The sequence below is a fragment of the Heterocephalus glaber genome, unplaced genomic scaffold (assembly GCF_053883595.1).
Source record: "Heterocephalus glaber isolate CG9 unplaced genomic scaffold, H.glaber_assembly_v1.0 deba00000331, whole genome shotgun sequence".
Taxonomy (NCBI): Eukaryota; Metazoa; Chordata; class Mammalia; order Rodentia; family Bathyergidae; genus Heterocephalus; species Heterocephalus glaber.
Window position 1 is genome coordinate 34,676,072 of NW_028258142.1, and position 17,795 is coordinate 34,693,866.

Consider the following 17,795-nt stretch of genomic DNA (forward strand, 5'->3'; position numbering starts at 1 on the left):
CAGAAGAAACTCAATAGATTTATAGATAATGACATTTGGGGAGTCCCTAGTGAAAAGGTTCCTGGCCCCCTGAGCATCCTACAGAGAAATCCATCTTTATTAGATAAGCTTCTTCTAAAACACACAGATTTCAATTAGTTTTTAGGTATCTCCCTTTTTTAAAAATTGATCTTTTGAGACAAGGTCTCCCTATGTATTCCAGGCTAGCCTTGAACTCACTACATAGCCCATGCTGGCTTCAAACCTGCATTGAGCCTCCTATTTTAGCCTGGAGAATGCTGGGATTACCATGCCTGGCAGGTGTCTCATTCTTAAAAACAAATGGATGGCCAAGGATCACAGATCCTATATGAAAGACAAAAACACAGAGAAAATACAAAAGAAATCTGAGTGGAAACAGACCAAATGCTAGGAGCAAAAGGTGGAGGGAGGCAAAGATCTCTTCAGTGGGTTAGAAGGGGTTATGGCATCTTGGAAGAGTGGGCTACTACAAAAAAGAAGCATTCAGAGAATCAATAGGAAAAAAGATGGAAATAAATACAGAAGAAATTTAAAGTTCAGTGTGGGCTAAGGGAGACAAAATAGGAAATGACATAATTAGAAGCTGAATTTGGAAGTCAAACACCCAACAAATAGGACTTCCAGAAAGAAAAAAACATGAGGAGAAACAGACACAGACAAAGAGAGACAGAGAATTATCTAAAGAAAAATATCCAAGAATTATTTTCAGAATAAGGACATGAATTCCCCTGATATAAATGATCTGCTACTTCACCTTCACACCAGAATTGTGAATGAAAAAGGATTGTCAGCAAGCCATATCATCATGAAAATTCAGAACTCTGAAACATTAAAGATTCTAAAAGCTTTTACAGAAAAAGAGAAAGAGGGCCGGGGATTTAGCTCAGTGGCTCCACTGCCTGCCTTGCAAGTACAAGGACCTGAGTTCGATCCCCGATACCAAAAAAAAAAAAGAGAAAGATAAAGAATAGTATCAGATTCATCATCATTACATTGAAAGCTAAAAGGTAATAGAGCAATGTTCTATCAATTGAGTTGAAATAAATTCCAACCTAGGATATTAATCTCAGACAAGCTATCAATCAAGCTAAGTGAATAGAAAGTTTCACACATACCTTGTTTCAAAAACTTCCTCACTCTCACTCTCTCTGTCTCCCACTCTCCCTTCCTTTCAGTACTAGGGACTGAACCCAGGGCCTTCACAATGAGCTACCTTCACAGCTCTTTGTTTTTAGATAAGTTATCTCTAGATTTCCCAGCCTGGGTACAAACTTTTGATGCTCCTGCCTCAGTGTCCCAGAGTGCTGGGATTACAGGCATGTGCTACCAGGTCTGGCACATTAGAATTTGTATCTTTTCTCAGTTAGTTAATGATTGATGTGTTTCACTAAACAAGGAATATAGGGCAAAAAGGAGGAAGCTGGGAATTCAGGAAACAGGATTTTTAACACAGGAAGAGATGAAAGAATTTTCCAGGAAGAAAGCTGTATACCAAGCTCAGAGAGAGCAAGAAAGAGAGGATGATGAGAGACAGCCACACAGTGGATAATGAGGGAGATCAAGAAAGGATGTCACAGAAGAAAGGAACTTGGAACTCAGAAATGACCTCTCAAGCATATTGAGGAGTTTTACAGTTTCTTCAGAAAGTTTGCAAAGGCGGCGGTAACAAATATATAGAAACTAAACCATACTAAGACATTTGTTAAGATATGATTGAGTCCTGTCCCAGAAGTTAAATAAAAAATAAAATATAATCATAGTGCACCAAATGGCTCAGCTGTATGGTCAGTATAAGTACTATAAATTGAGTTACCAAAAATTGTGCTAGAATTTCTCTTTACCTTGGGAGAATAGGGAAGGGGAAGTACATGCTGATGGTGGTAGAAGTAGAAGAGAGGGGGGATAAAAGAAAGTTAGATGCTCATCTTTCATAAAAGTGAGTACATTATACCTGACAATGAAAAATCAAACTTAAGAAGTATAAATGTATTATTCTGAAGAAGCTTCTAAAACAAACAAAGTGCTTACTTGTGGGAACAGTAATTAATGGCAAGGTGAAGTGAAGCATGAGGCTCAGTTATTTTTTAAGTTTCATTAATTATTAAAATTTTAAAGTACATGCTGACACTACTTTGATAAAATAAAAACAAACTGAACATCAATGTATAAATAATTCAAAACAAAAATCAACCAAATAAAAAAATATCTTGGAGATCCTAATACAGTAGCTGATGTAGGTGGTCACAATCCCTTGTGGATACCGCAATTCACCCAAACACCTTCTCTACCTCCCTCCTCTTCCCTTCTCCAGACCCCTAATTGTGTGACCTCAGTCTGGCAAGGGATCCACCCATCAAAAAGCAAATGTAAATATTGCTCTCAGCGCCATCTAGGGACTAACACAAAAGATAAGATTTGGGTCTCTGCCTTCAAGTTACAGATCTGTTTGAGAGTCTGTCACATACAGGCAACAGATAATATAAATTAACCACAATTAAACATTAAACTGTGTGGTACAAACTATATTGAGTTCAGAGACATGTCAGATTAGGGAGAAAGTAGCTGGAGCTGTGAAAGGCAAAGTGTTTCAGTGGTGAGGAAGAGCCTGGAGGCAAAGGGTGGGCCATTCACTGCAGTGTTTTGTAGGTCCTGTCAAGGTTTGGAGCTTGAGAGTAAAGAAAAGCCATCAAAATGATCCCAGTCATAGAACAACAAAATTTTACAAAGATCACTCCGATCATTGGATGAAGAGAGGACTGAAGAGTGATGAAAATCAGCAGAGTGTAGCTAAGGTTTAGTCAAGGAGTTAGTGGATCAGGGTGGTTATGGAAACATAGATTATTAGAAATACATTATAGAAGTAGGGGCTGGGGATTTAGCTCAGTGGCACTGTGTGTGCCTTGCAAGCACAAGGTCATGAGTTTGATCCCCCATTCCAAAAAAAAAAGTACAGTCTATAAGATTTGCTGATGTCTTTCTTACATAAAGGACATAAGGAAAGAGTAGGAGGAAGGAACTATGGATGACTCTGAGAATTTTGATTTGATCAATTGGGTGTATGGTGGTTTCAGATTCCCAGTCTGGGGAAGATTGGGAAAGTTGTAAGTTTTAGAGAAGGAAGTTAAAAGTCAAGGGTTGAACAATCCAAGATGCAAATATTTGAGATATCCCACTGGATATGTTCATAATCAGATGATTCGTTGTCTTCCCTGTAACACATCTTCTAGGATAACAATGGCAAATGTTTTAGAGACCAAGAGCCCAAACAGCAAACCAAAACCTAAGTATTTATCACAAAGTGCCAACCCTAAAATTAAACCTGAATTTTGGCTGCTGGGGCACTACTGGGACAGCTTTACTCCCTGGGATGACTGGGCTCTTATGCCTAGAGGGCTCTGAGTGCACGCTGTGGCACTCATGCCACAGGTTCACCACCACTGTTCTAGCACATAGGCCTGGGGTTCAGTAAAGAGGTCTAGTCTAGAGTTAATTTGGAGGAGTGTTTGGCATGTTGATGCTGTTTGAGGTTGTGAAAACGTATGAGACCATTTTGGGCTGTGGTCTTCAAACTTGGGATGCATGTTTACAATGCAAGTTTGAAGTTTCTACCCCAGAGTTTCTGATTCAGTAAGTCTTGATGAGAACCAGAAATCTGCTTTATTAAAGGCAAACCAAAATCTTCTGATGAAGGTATGTAATTTAGGTTGAAATGAGTTTAAGTATAGTTCACAGGTGAGAAAGTAGCAATGCCAAAGGTAGCAAATACTTTCTTGAACTTAGAGAAAAATAAAGATGTTGGTAGTTAGAGGGAATGCCAAACACAGGGTTATTTAATTTTTTTGTATCAGTTTTTTTAAAGGTAGATGACATTAGAGCAGCATTTCATAACCTAGGGCCAGGGATTTACCTCAGTGGTTTCGTCGCCTACTGTGCAAGCACAAGGACCCGAGTTCGATCCCCGGTACCAAAAAAAAAAAACAAAACACCATAATCTCAGCTACACATCATAATCCCTAACAAGCTTTTAAAAAATACTGATGCAGTTTGTGATAGCTAAAACTTGGAAACAGCCCAAATGCCCATCAACTGGAGACTGGATAAAGAAAATGTGGGTTTTTTTCTAAAATGGAGTACTACTCAGCCATAAAAAATGAGAAATTAGAGACATTTATTGCTAAGTGGATGCACACTGAGGCGATACTCTTAAGTGAAATAAATAGGACACACATGTATAAATACTGAATAGTTTCTCTGGTGTGAGAAACTGAAAGTGTAAATAAGGACTAAATGTCTAATAGGTAATGTGAAATAGGAAGAAAAGGGGCAAAGGGGAAGGAAGTGGGAGGGCTAGGGGAAAGGATAGAAGGGAATGGGATTAATATGAGAAAATGGAAAAATAGGAACAAAATCTTTGTAAATAGGGAGGACTGGAGGGGTTGAAGGGAGGGCTGGGCAAGGGTGAAAAATAAGAACCAAGAGAGATTATGTAAAGGTGCAAATTTCCAATGATGAATGTCATTATATTGTATACCTAAAATGTACCAATGATTAGAATGAATAATCGATAACGCAAAATAGGAAGAAAAGGTCCAAAGGGGTAGGGGTAGTAGGAGGGGCAGGGGAAAGGAAAGAAGGGAAAGGAAAAATGATGAGAAAGGGAAAAAATGGAAATAAAGTCTTTGTAAATAGGGAAGGGAGGGCTAGGAATGGGGAAAAAATAAGAACCAAGATGCATCATGTAAAGGTACAATTCCCAAGGAGAAATGTAATTGTGTTGTATACCTACAACGTACCAATAAAAGAATTTAACAACAACAACAAAAAATACTGATGCAGGGGCTGGAAATTTAGCTCAGTGGTTTCGCCGCCTGCCGCGCAAGCTCAAGGACCTGAGTTTGATCTCCGGTACCAAAAAAAAAAAAATACTGATTCACAGGGCCATCCCAGATTAGTAAATCTGAATCTCTAGGAGTGAGCCCTATTATCAGCCTTGTTTTTATCTCCCCAGTGCCTGGCAAATAGTATGCTCTCAATTCATGTTCGTTATTGTAGAAAGTATTGCTGTCCAGTAGCAGATGATACAGATCCCAGGAAACCACAGAATGTATTTTAAAGTTCATGTAATCTTCGTGTGAAAAGGATTACAGTTCAATTATTTTACTTTCAACGACAGAAACTGAAGCCCAAGAAGAGAATTAAATTCCCGAGATCTCTGGCCTTGGTCCAAATTCTGAGAACAGGTCAGTGCTTTCCTGCATTTCCACAATCTCATTTTAATCACATCAAGCTCTAGCCTGCTTAAAAATAACGGCCACTTGATACCCAGATTCCTCAATCACAAACCGACCCTACCGTCTTTTCTGTCAAACCCATTGCCACCCCCAAATCCACCTCTATGCCAGATTTATCCTTCCCCCATCACAACCTCCAGCCCCGCTCTGAAAGTTACCAGCGGACCATAGGGCCTCTCTCTGCGCTTGCACCATTAGGGGCTACGGATTCTGTCCCCATAGCAACTGGAGACGCGCAGCGCAGCAGGTGGCAACAAGGCACCGGAGTTCCCGGTTCCGCATTTGTGTGTACGAGCGCGCTTTTCTTACCGTTTCCCGCGCCTGATGCGTGAATTTGAGTGTCTGGTAAGAAAGCTCCATCAGACACTGTTAGGGCCCGAGAGAATGGAGAAAAGAAGTCAGTTTCTAGGCTGACCAGTACGTCTCTGGAAATGAGGCTCGAGTACACCTGACGCTTAACCAGCCCGCCCCTTTCTGGATTGGCTAGAACATAGACAGCTCAACCAATCACTGGCCAGAGATGGACTTTTTAATCACGTCCATCAATGTTAAACTAAGACGTTTTACTCCACAGCGTTTCTGTGGTCCTAGCCAATCAAGAGAGTGAGGGTAGGTTTGAATTGTTTCGGTTCTCTTAATTCGATTTCTAAAACGGCAAATTACTTTAAATATGCACCATAGTTTTTGCCTTGTTTTTGGCAGTTGCTCCGGCCTTTGTGACTCAGTGACTATATTTTTACATTCCTCCTCCATTAAGATAAACATTTGGAAGTTTCCTCCTTTTCTTTTGAAATTGTCTATACATGGTCCAGATTAGAAAAATCTGCTATGAACACCTTGACTGTCAGGGTTTCAGAATCTTTCTGGACTGCAAAGTGTGCCCTTCCTGCCTCCTTCAGCTCCCTTCTCATCAGACCAACCTTCCTCAGAAGTGACAAATGTGGACTCTAGGTTTTCCTCTACTCCATTTCCTTCCTGTATTTCTCCAATTTCTTCACATTTACTCCATGAAATTTAAGGTTTTGGTGTCTGGTGTCTGTTCCAAACCATCCCCTCATTCTTATTCTTGACATTCTTCAACTATTCTCTGTCCTCAGGAAACAAAATATTCAAGTCTCTTCAATTCAAAAGAAAAGAAAAAGTTCTCATTTTATAATTGATTAAATCACCTCTCTCCTATTCACACTAAGCTTTCTGAAAGAACAATATTCTTTCTCATCTTCCACTTACTTCTCAACACATTTTACCCTTACTCCTTTGAAGCAGTTCTTGCCAGTTGCACAAAACTGCCCAACTGAGAAATTTGACTGTCAATTATTTTACACTCCTTTTCCCCCCCAACTTGGTACTCTTTGAAATTGCCGACCACTTTCTTATAAGTAGTAATAATTATAATTTATAAAATATCTATAATACTGTGTAATTTACAGGCATTTCTCATTTTATTGTGTTTCACTTTGTTGGAATTTGCAGATCTTGTTTTGAAAATTGAGGATTTGTGGCAACCTTGCCTACAGCAAGTTTATCAACATCACTTTTCCAACAGTGTATGCTCACTTTGTGTCTCTGTGTCACACTTTAGAACTTCTCATTATTATTGTAACAGTTATGATGATATGTGATCAGTGATGTTACTGTTGTAATTGTTTTGGGACACTGTGAACTGCACCCAGATGAGACAGCATACTTAATTGATAAATGTGTCTTCTTACTGTTCCACTGATTGACCCCTCCTATCCCTGTCCCTCTCCACTGTCTTCCCTATTCTCTGAAACAAAACAATATTTGAATTAAGCCAATTAATAATCTCCAACTGTCCTAATTCAAATGAAAGGAAGAGCCATAAATATCTCACTTTAAATCAAAAGCTAGAAATGATTAAGTTTAGTGAGGAAAGCATGCCAAAAGCTGAGATAGCCCAAAAGCTAGACCTTAAACCAAAACAGCCAAGTTGTAAATGCAAAGGAAAGATTCTTGAAGGAAATTTAAAATGCTACTCCAGTGAATACACAAATAATAAGCTAGCAAAAGAGCCTTACTGCTGATATAGAGAAAGCTTTAGTGGTCCAGCTAGACTAAATCAGCCTACAACATTCCTTTCAACCTAATCCTAATCCAGAACAAGGCTATAACTCTGTTCAATTCTATGAAGACCAAGAGAGGTGAGAAAGCTTCAGAAGAAAAGTTTGAAGCTAGCAGATATTGGCTCATGTGGTTTAAGGAAAGAAATGAACTCCTTAATATTAAATGTGCAAGGTGAGACAGCAAATATTGATGTAGAAACAGCAGAAATTTATCTAGATGATCCAGCTAACATAATTGATAAAGGTATCTACACTAAACATTAGATTTTCAGTATAGGCAAAACAGCCTTCTATTGGAAGAAGAGGCCATCTAGGACTTTGATAAGCTGGAGAGGTGAAGTCAATGCTTAGCTTCTAAGCTGCAGAGGAAAGGCTGATTCTCTTACTCATTTTAGACTCTAATTCAACAGGTGATTTTTTTTTTTTTTTTGGTACCGGTGATCAAACTTGGGTCCTTGCACTTGCACAGCAGGCGGTGAAACCACTGAGCTAAATCCCCGGCCCTCAACAGGTGATTTTAAGTCAGTGTTCATGTACTAGTCCAGAAATCCAAGAGCCTTAAGAATTATACCAAATCTCCTCTGCCTGTGCTCTGTAATTGACCCTGGATGATAACGACATGGTTTTACAACATGGTTTTTACAACATGGTTTACTAAATATTTTCAATGCAGTCTTAAGATCTACTGCTAAGAAAACAAAGATCCCTTTCAAAATATTACTTCTTGTTGAAAATGTACCTGGTCATCCAAAAGCTCCGATGGCCATATATGTTAAGACTGATGTTACTTCATGCCTGCTTATAAAACATCCATTTGGTAGTGCATGGGTCAAGAAATAAGTTTGATTTTCAAGTCTTACTTAAGAAATACATTTCCTAAGAGTATACCTGGCACATATAATGATTCCTGTAATAGATTCTGGTGCAGTAAATTGAAAACCTTCTGGAAAAGGATTCACTATTTTAGATGCCATTAGAACACTCATGATTCATGAGAGGAGGTAAAAACATCAGCATTAACAGATGTAAGAAAGAAGTTGCTGCCAACCCTCATGAATGACTTTGAGGGGTTCAGAGCTTCATTAGAGGAAGAAACTGCATATGTAGTGGAAATAGCAAAAGAAATAGAACTATAGTGTGAAGTTGTGACTGAATTGCCACAATCCATGATAAAACTTTATTTTTTATTTATTTATTTATTTTTTGGTACCGGGGATCGAACTCGGGTCCTTGCACTTGCGCAGCAGGCAGCGAAACTACTAAGCTAAATCCCGGGCCCCATGATAAAACTTTAATGGATGAGGAGTTGATTCTTATAAATGAGGAATGAAAATGGTTTCTTCAAATGGAAACTTCTGGTGAAGATGCTGTGAGCACTGTTGGAATGACAACAAACAAGTTAGATTATGACATTACCTGAACTGGCAAAGCAGGGGTAAGATTTGAGAGAACTTATTTCTGTTTTGAAAGAAGTTCTGCAATGGGTAAAATGCTATCAAATGGCATCACATGCTACTGGGAAATTTCTCATGAAAGGAATAGTCAATACATGTGGCAAACTTCACTGTTGTCTTATTTTAAGAAATTTTTGGGCTGGGGATTTAGCTCAGTGGTTCCACCGCCTGCCTTGCAAGTGCAAGGACCCGACTTCAATCCCCGGTACCAAAAAAAAAAAAATTTTTACAGCCAGCTCAACCTTCAGGAGCCACCACTCTGATCAGTGAGCAAGTACCAACTTGAGGCAAGACCCTGCACCAGCAAAAAGATCATGGCTCACCAAAGGCTCAGATCATCCTTAGCATTTTTAGTAGTATAGCGTTTTTGAAGTATGCACTTTTTTTTGTTGCTTAAATTCTTTTATTGGTACATTTTAGATATACATTTACATTTATCATTGGGTATTTGTACCTCTACATGTCGTATTTTTGTTCTCATTTTTTCCCCATTACCTGTGCTCCCTTCATCCCCTCCACGCATCCCTATTTACAAAGACTTTGTTTCCATTTTTTCCTTTTCTCATAATTTTTCCTTTCCCTTCTTTCCTTTCCCCTTCCCCTCCCACTTCCCCTACCCCTTTGGACCTTTTCTTCCTATTTCAAATTATCAATTATTTGTTTTAATCATTTAAATCCTTATTTACACTTTCTGTAGGGAACAAGGAAAGGGGACATTACTAGAACCTCTGCCGTAAGTCCTAGTCTCCTGTGAGCCATGGCAGCACAAGGCGAATTACAGGAAAGGTAGAAAAATGAGACTGAGAAGAAGCTGAGCTTTGGGTCTGATCAGTGCTGTTCTGGGTGGCAAAGACAAAGGCCCCCAGCTTACCGCACCTTTTATTCAGTACATCGGGAGAAACAAAGTGTAACAAATGATTTGCAGAGAGTTCAGTACATCCTGCGTAAATAAAATGTAACAATCCAAGAACAAGGAGGAAGTGAGTAGATCTTTGTTCCTCCCAGGACGTTTTCAGCTCCCAGGATGTTTCTTGTCCTGGAGAATCACAGACAGCATCACCGGATCATTGAGGTCTCAGTTGTGACCGGAGGGCAAAATGAAATTATGTCTCGGAATTCCATAGCTGGGCTCTAGGCAGGAGAACTAGGCTAACCAAATGATTTTTCCCTAAAATTATGTAGCGTTGCTCCCAACAACTTTCAGTTTCTCACACCAGAGAAACTATTCAGTATTTACACGTGTGTCCTATTTATTTCACTTTAGAGTATGGCCTCAATATGCATCCATTTAGCTATAAATGTCTCTAGTTTCTCATTCTTTATGGCTGAGTAGTACTCCATCTTATAAAAAACCCCACATCTTCTTTATCCAGTTTCCAGTTAATGGGAACTTGGGCTGTTTCCAAGCTTTAGCAATTACAAACTCTGCTGCTATAAACATGGGTGCACATATATCGCTGTGGTATGATTCTTTTAATTCTTTTGGGAAGATAACCCGTGGGGAAATAGCTAGGTCAAATGGGACCTCTAGTCCTAGTTCTTTGAGGTATCTCCATACTGATTTCCACAGTGGTTGCACCAGTCGGCACTCCCACCAACAACGGAGAAGGGTTCCTTTCTCCCGCCAGCATTTCTTATTGGTTGATTTCCTGATAGCAGCCATTCTTTCTGGGGTGAGGTGGACTCTCAGTGTTGTTTTCATCTGCATCTCTTGAATGACCAGTGATGTTGAACCATTTTTCATATGTTTATTTGCTGCTTTTACTTCTTTGTTTGAGAAATGTCTGTTCATTTCAGCTGCCGATTTTTGAATTGGGTCTTTAAATTGGGGATGTCTGATTTTTTTTCAGTTCTTTATACATTCTAGATAGTAGTCCTTTGTCTGAGGAACAGCTGGTTAAATTTTTTTCCCACATTGTAGGTTGTCTCTTAGCTCTGTTGGTGGTTTCCCTTGCAGTGCAGAAGCTTTTTAATAGGATGAGATTTCAGTTGTTGATTCTTTGTGCTAGTTTCCCTGCTACTGGGGTTTTGTTCACAAAGCCTTTTCCCATGCCAATGTCTTCAAAAGTTCTACCTAACTTATCTTCCAGCAAGTTTAGTGTTTCTGTTTTAATATTTAGATCTTTAATTCACTTGGATTTTAGTTTAGTGCATGGTGAAAGACAGGGGTCTAGTTTTAATCTTTGGCAGATTGAAATCCAGTTTTTCCAACACCATTTATTAAAGAGGCTATCTTTCCTCCAGTGAGGATGGTTGGCTCCTTTGTCAAAGATGAGGTGGCTGATTATGTCTGGATTGTTTCTGCATCTTCTAATCTATTCCACTGATCCTCAGGTCTGTTTCTTAGCCAGTACCATGCTGTTTTTATCACAGTAGCTTTACAGTGTAGTTTCAAGTTGGGGATTGTGATACCCACTGCCATGTCTCTGTGGCCTAGAATTGCTTTTGCTATTCTAGGTCTCTTCTGGATCCAAATGAACTTTTGGATTCTTTTCTCTAGTTCTGTGAAATATATTGTTGGAATTTCAATAGCCATTGCATTAAATCTAAATAGCAGTTTTGGAAGTATGGCCATTTTCACTATATTGTTTCTTCCTATCTAGTAACAAGGGATGTCTTTCCATTTTCATATATCCTCCTTGATCTCCTTTTTCAGAGTGCTGTAGTTTTCTGTGTAGAGTTCTTTTGCTTCCTCTGTTAGATTGATTCCTAGATATTTCAATTTGTTGTATGCTATTGTAAAAGGAATTGTTTCCCTAATTTCTCTCTCAGCGAGTCTGTTATTTGTGTACAAGAAGGCTATTGTTTTTTGAGTGTTGATCTTGTATCCAGCTACTCTACTGAATCTGTCATTTAAGTCTAGAAGTCTTTTGGTGGAGTTTTTTGGGTCGTCTACGTAAAGTATCATATCATCAGCAAATAATGACAGTATAACTTCTTCCTTTCCTATCTTTATTCCTTTTATTTCTTTCTCTTTTCTAATTGCTGTGGCTAATGTTTCCAGAACTATATTGAACAGGAGTGGTGATAGTGGGCATCCTTGTCTGGTTCCTGATTTTAATGTGAAAGTTTTCAGTTTTTGACCATTTAGTATAATGTTGGCTGTTGGTTTTTCATAGATAGCCTTAATCAGGTTGAGATAAAGACCTTCTATTGCAATTTTCTGTAGGGTTTTTATCATGAATCAGTATTTAATTTTGTTGAATGCTTTTTCTGCATCTATTGCAATGATTATATGGTTTTTTTGTCCTTGACTCTGTTAATATAGTGTATTACATTTATTGATTTATGAATGTTGAACCATCCTTGCATCCCTGGGATAAATCTGACTTGGTCAGGGTGTATGCTCTTCTTGATGATCCTTTGTATTCTGTTTGCCAGTATCTTGTTGAGGATTTTTGCATCTATGTTCATTAGGGAGATTGGCCTGTAGTACTCTTTTTGGGTTGGGTCTTTCCCTGATTTTGGAATCAAAGTAACACTTGCTTCCAGGAATGAATTTGGAAGTATTGCTTCCCTTTCAATTTCCTTGATGAGTTTAAAGAGTAATGACGATAGTTCTTTAAATGTCTTGTAGAATTCAGCGGTGAAGCCATGAGGACCTGGGCTTTTCTTTGTTGATAAATTTGTTATTACATTTTCAATTTCACTCATTGTAATCAGGGTGTTTAGAATTTCTATATCTTCTTCATTTAATTTTGACAATTCGTATGTATCTAGGAATCTGTCCATTTCTTCTGTGTTTTCCATTTTATTAGAGTACAGGTTCTTGAAGTAGGTATTGATGATCCTCTGGATTTCTGCTGGGTCTGTTGTGACTTCACCTTTTCCATTCTTAATTACATAGATTTCAGACTTTTCTTTCCTTTTTTTGATAATGTTGGCTAAAGTTTTATCAATTTTATTTATTCTTTTGAAAAACCAACTCTTTGATTCATTGATTTTTTTGTATCGTTCTCTTAGTCTCCACTGCTCTGATCTTTATAATTTCCTCCCTTGTATGAGCTTTGGGTTTGTTATGCTATTCTTTTTCTAGAAGCTTGAGGTTCTGTATTAGGTTGTTTATTTGCGTTCTCCCCATTTTCCTAATATGGGCATTCATTGCTATGAATTTCCCATGTAGAACTGCTTTCACTGTGTCCCATAGATTCCTGTGTGTTGTACTGGCATTATCATTTACTTGTAGAAACTGTCTAATTTCTTTTTTACTTTCCTCTGTGATGAAGTATGCACTTTTTAAAGACATTATGTTATTGTAGACTTAATCGAGTATATTTTACACAGTATTTATAACTTTTATATGCACTGGGAACCAAAAATGTGTGATTAACCTTATTGCAATATTCACTTTATTGCAGTAGTCTTGAACCAAACCAAACTATTTCAGAGGTATGCCTGTATATCTTTAAAGTACTGAAAGAAAAAGATGTAGTATCAACTCAATTCTACACCCAATGGAAATATTCTTCAGTAAAAAAGGGGACTTTGGGTGGATTTCAGACAGATTAGATAGGAGACTGTGGAGCATGTCTTGATGAAGTTAAGGGTGCCGAGAGTGTGTTTAGGAACAGGGACTCCCCTAGCCCCTGAGTTGCTCCCAGAATTGATTTTCTAGAATAGAGATCTTATCACCCTTCTACCTGCAGCATTGTTCTGTGGTGTCCCAGAGCATCTAGGCACCTAGATATAAAAATGCCTTCCTGGTCTAATCTCACCCCATGTTAAAATTTGATTTAAATCGAGCTACTTCTTTACAAAGAAACAGCAAAGGCAGAAGCATCAGTTGTTTCCTTTAAGTGTCTCAATTTTTCTCAGGGAGTTTTCTATAAGGTGGATGTGTGAGACGAGGACATGGTTTCTCACCCACATCACTTTTGGATAATTCTTTGTTGTGGGGGCTGTGCCATGCAGTAAGGGGCCTTTCCCTTGCTGCTATCCACTAGATGCCAACGCCCACTCCCCCAAATTGTAAAAACCAAAACTATCTTTAAGTATTGCTAAATGTCCTCTGTGAATCAAAATTGCCTCTAAAATAGAAGCAAAGGTGACGGGGGATGAAACCAGTCTTAGAGTTAGATAATTGTTTTAATTAAAATATCAATTTATTACTTCCTAAACTATTAACATTCACAGAGAAAATAAGAACTCTCTTGATTCCTGAGAAAGTCATATTTTTCTCTTCTTTTATAAAATTTTCATTAAAAATTTTATTCTTTAAACATTATTGAATTATTTCAGAAGTAAAAAGCTGGGTGTGATAGTGCATTTGTAGTACTTAATTAGGAGGCCAGGCAGGAGGATAGCTTGATCTCAGAAGTTCAAGATTACACTGGGCAATATAGCAAGACACTGTATTTTGTTTTGTTTTATTTTATTTTGTTTGTTTGGGGTTTTTTGGTACCAGTGATTGAACTCAGGGCCTTGCACTTTCGAGGCAGGCAGCAGAACCACTGAGCTAAATCCCTGGCCCAAGACGCTGTATGTTTTAAAATGTAGTACTAGGGAATTAAACCTCAGGCCTTTGAACTGAGCTACATCCCCAGATCTTTTTTTTTTTGTTTTTTAAAATTATTAGTGTGTTTTCAATTCACAAAAATCACATTAATCATGGGAGATGGGTATATATACATATCAAATCTTGATCATTTTTACTCCCCCACCCACCTTCTCAGTCCATTTAAAAAAATTTTTGAGACAAGGTTTCCTCAAGTAGCTAATTTGCAGTCCTTCTGCATCAGCCTCCCAGAGTGCTGGGATTATAGCTGTACACCACCATATTTGGTTGATCTTGTCTTTTTTTTAATGAATATTTTAAAATTATTTGGGAAGAGGGTATAATTCAGTGGTAAAGAAAGAGTTTAGCAGCAGAGGGCCCTTTATTCAATCCTTAGCACCAAGAAAAAAAAATCCCAATTATCTGTTGTGAACATTAATGACATTTCAAAATTGTGTCACTTGATAAATATGAAACAGAGCTAAAACTTATTACTTGTTTTTCAAGGCATGTTACTTTATAATGAAAAACACAGTCCAACTTTAGTTGGTAAAAAAACAAGCTATTCCACTTATTCTTTCAGTTATAGAAAGGATTTTTCTCTTGGTAGCAGGGACAAAACCAAGGCTTTGCACATGCCAGACATGTACTCTACCACCAATCTATATCCTCAGACCTAGAAAGGACATTGTATAAAGAGATTTCTGAGGGATTTTTTTTTTTAAATCACAAGATTTTGTTTCATTGGTTACTCTCTTCAAATCATTCGTTAATTTATCAATTCTTATCCCTTCCTCCTCCCTGACCCCTCCACAGTTGACTACTTTGAACTTCTGTGTTCACCATCTCATTTACATCCAACTGCCTTCAGCAGAGCTTCTCTGGACATACAGAAATGAGAGGAATTTTCTAGAATGAAAAGAAATGTACCTACCTAACTACAAACATTCAGACAGTCAACTATAAGCCATCTCTAAACATACACTGTTAAAACTGGATTTTTTTTATGTTGCTAAAATCATGTATCCTGTCATTCTTTTAAAACTGCCAACTGTGTCAATGGAAAGAAAGAACGTTTTAATGATACAGACATTCTGTATTGGCATATCCATCCGCCAACTGTTGTAGATATGTAAGAATAAAGAGTTTTTACTGGTTCTTATCCACAAATAGTGAAATTTGGTTTGGGGTGAATTGTGGTTTGTTTTGCTTTATTTTTTTCCCTGTTGCTGTGTCGTTTTCTTTTTTTCCCCTACTGTGTCATTGTAGCTTACTCTAAACCACTGAACCAATGCTCCCCTTCCTGTAGCTGTAGGTAGCTGTTCATGGCTCCTCTCTAGAGGGACACAGGACAGAGTTGGAATCTTGCCCTGTCATTTACTGCTCTGTGGTTCTAGAAAAAGTATTGAACTTCTTTAAGGCTTGTTTCTTCCAGTGTAAAATGTGAAGCATGACACCCTCCCACCGTGTAACAAAGATTAAATAAAACCAGGCATGGGAAGGACTGCCTTAGTCAAGTTTCCTGACTAAGGGATTGTTTGCTTTTTTGTTTTTAGGAGACTGAATCAACAAAACAAAGAGACTTAAGTGCATTCATTTTAAAAATGAAGGGAGTATATTTTACTTGAAGTTAGATCATATTGTCCAGGAAACACTGAACAAGATTCAGAAAGGGCAGTGACCCAAGTGGCTTCAGAGACCTCAGCAGCTGTTTCCTTCACTCAAAAGTGTCCTGACATTAGCAGGACTCACCTTCAGACTTTTTCAGCCTGCACAATGCTCAACTCAAACTTGGAAGAAAAAGAATGTTTGCCTCCCTGGCTGGCAGACTGGCTTTTCCCAGTCAACATTGTTTCTGAATTGAATCAGCAATGGCTAGGGTGTAAGAGCCTTTATAAAAATAGGTCTGCAAAGGCCTATGAAAAGAAGACCAATGTTGATGTGTACCCCAAAAGCATGTGGCTCCAGTGCTAGGAAATGTTTGGCATATAGTGAGTGCCTAGTGAATCTTAAGTATAAAAGTTGTTATTGATAGAGTAATCTTCATTCTCCATATTTAATTATACCATATTTACCACTTAATGACATTCTTCCCTTTTCTTTTTCCTTTTCATTTGTTTATTCATTTATTTATATTTACTTTTGTTCTAGGGATTGAACCACCGACCACCTACTGTCTCTTTTTTGAATGAAAATAAGGACATTCACTTAGTCACTTGGAAAATATTTCTTCCATACTTGGAATGAGGCAATGTTCTTATTAGCAAAGGGGTACAGTCTCTGTCTTCATGGAATTTATTTTCTACTGGGGACTAGAGAGGAGAGGGTTATTGCACCCATCATCCATGAATTAATATAATTTGCTGTAGTGTGAAGTTGCATAAGGAAAACAGAAGAGTTTGAAAGGATAGTGATAGTGGAGGAAAAGGAACAATGGAACTCAGTGAACAAGGGCTCAAGGCAGATGAAATAAGGATCTGTGCATTGTGATAAGAAGCTAGATTCTTAGGTTGAGTGTAGTGCAACTTAACTGAAAGACTTTGAACAGCAGGATAGTGAGATTTGTTATAAAAGGTCATTCTAGGTCTGGGGATTTAAGCTCAAGGTCCTGAGTTCGATCCCCGGTACCAAAAAAATATATGTTATAAAAGGTCATTCTGGCTGTTGAGAATGATTGTAGTAGAATAACACAGAAAACAAGAACAGGCAACTGCAGTCATCCAGGGCTGATAGTGGCAGTAGCAGTGGGAGTGTTGAAGGATGATCAGATTTAAGATGTATTTTATGTTTTATTTTATTCTGTAATGTTTTGTAGGGAAAGTTTGGGGATGGACAAGGAAAGTTAAAGGCCTCAGTGAGATTTCTGATAAATAGAGTTAAACCCCTGCTAAAGGGAGAGAGTAGCTAAGAAAAACACAGAGAGCTGAATGACTGGCCTGACTTACTTTATTGGAAGACACAACTCCTTCCTCCCTCCATCTTCAATTGAGCACATGAGAAACAGAGTGGGGAGGGAGAGGACTACATCATAAAAACTCACTTAGTTTATAAAATATATATTAACACCTAAACACTCACACACCCATATATATATATATATATATATATATATGTATGCCTATATTTTATTATTTGCAACATATTAATACACCAAAATGCACATGTATGCTTTTTACTAATTCAGTCTTGAATGTAACTCTGCTGTAAATCTCACAAGCACCTGGACAGCACAAAGAGACCAAAGAAGTGCTTAGCCAAGAACGTACATATAGGCACTGAAAGGGACAATGGCCAAATCAGGGGTTTCAGAACCCAAAATATCCAATCAAGTTATAACAACTCTCAAGGGTAGTTATAACCTTTGTAATAAAAGAGACTTAAAACAAATACCCCACTGAGTGCCAGCTCTGAGCTTCCCTACCTTTCTCCAACAAGGTAGCTATTTGTCTAC

The 17,795-nt window shown here is 38.1% G+C and overlaps 1 protein-coding gene across 19 annotated transcripts in view; it reads right to left on the minus strand.

The window, feature by feature from the left end:
- The window catches only part of Katnal2 (katanin catalytic subunit A1 like 2), a 157,151-nt gene that overhangs the window by 121,205 nt on the left and 18,151 nt on the right, over positions 1–17,795 (minus strand). For 2 of the 19 annotated variants that reach the window (XR_015442188.1, XM_087189213.1), the window contains exon 1: positions 5,622–17,405. The exons of 6 other annotated variants lie outside the window; for them this stretch is intronic. Coding sequence is in view for 9 of the 13 variants with exons in the window: in XM_087189213.1 (XP_087045339.1) it covers positions 5,622–5,672 (51 nt within the window). In the remaining 4 variants the exon portion in view is untranslated. Of the gene's footprint in view, positions 1–5,621; positions 17,416–17,795 lie in introns of those variants that run through there. 11 more of the 19 variants (XM_087189209.1, XM_087189193.1, XM_087189205.1 and 8 more) reach the window with 8 other exon arrangements.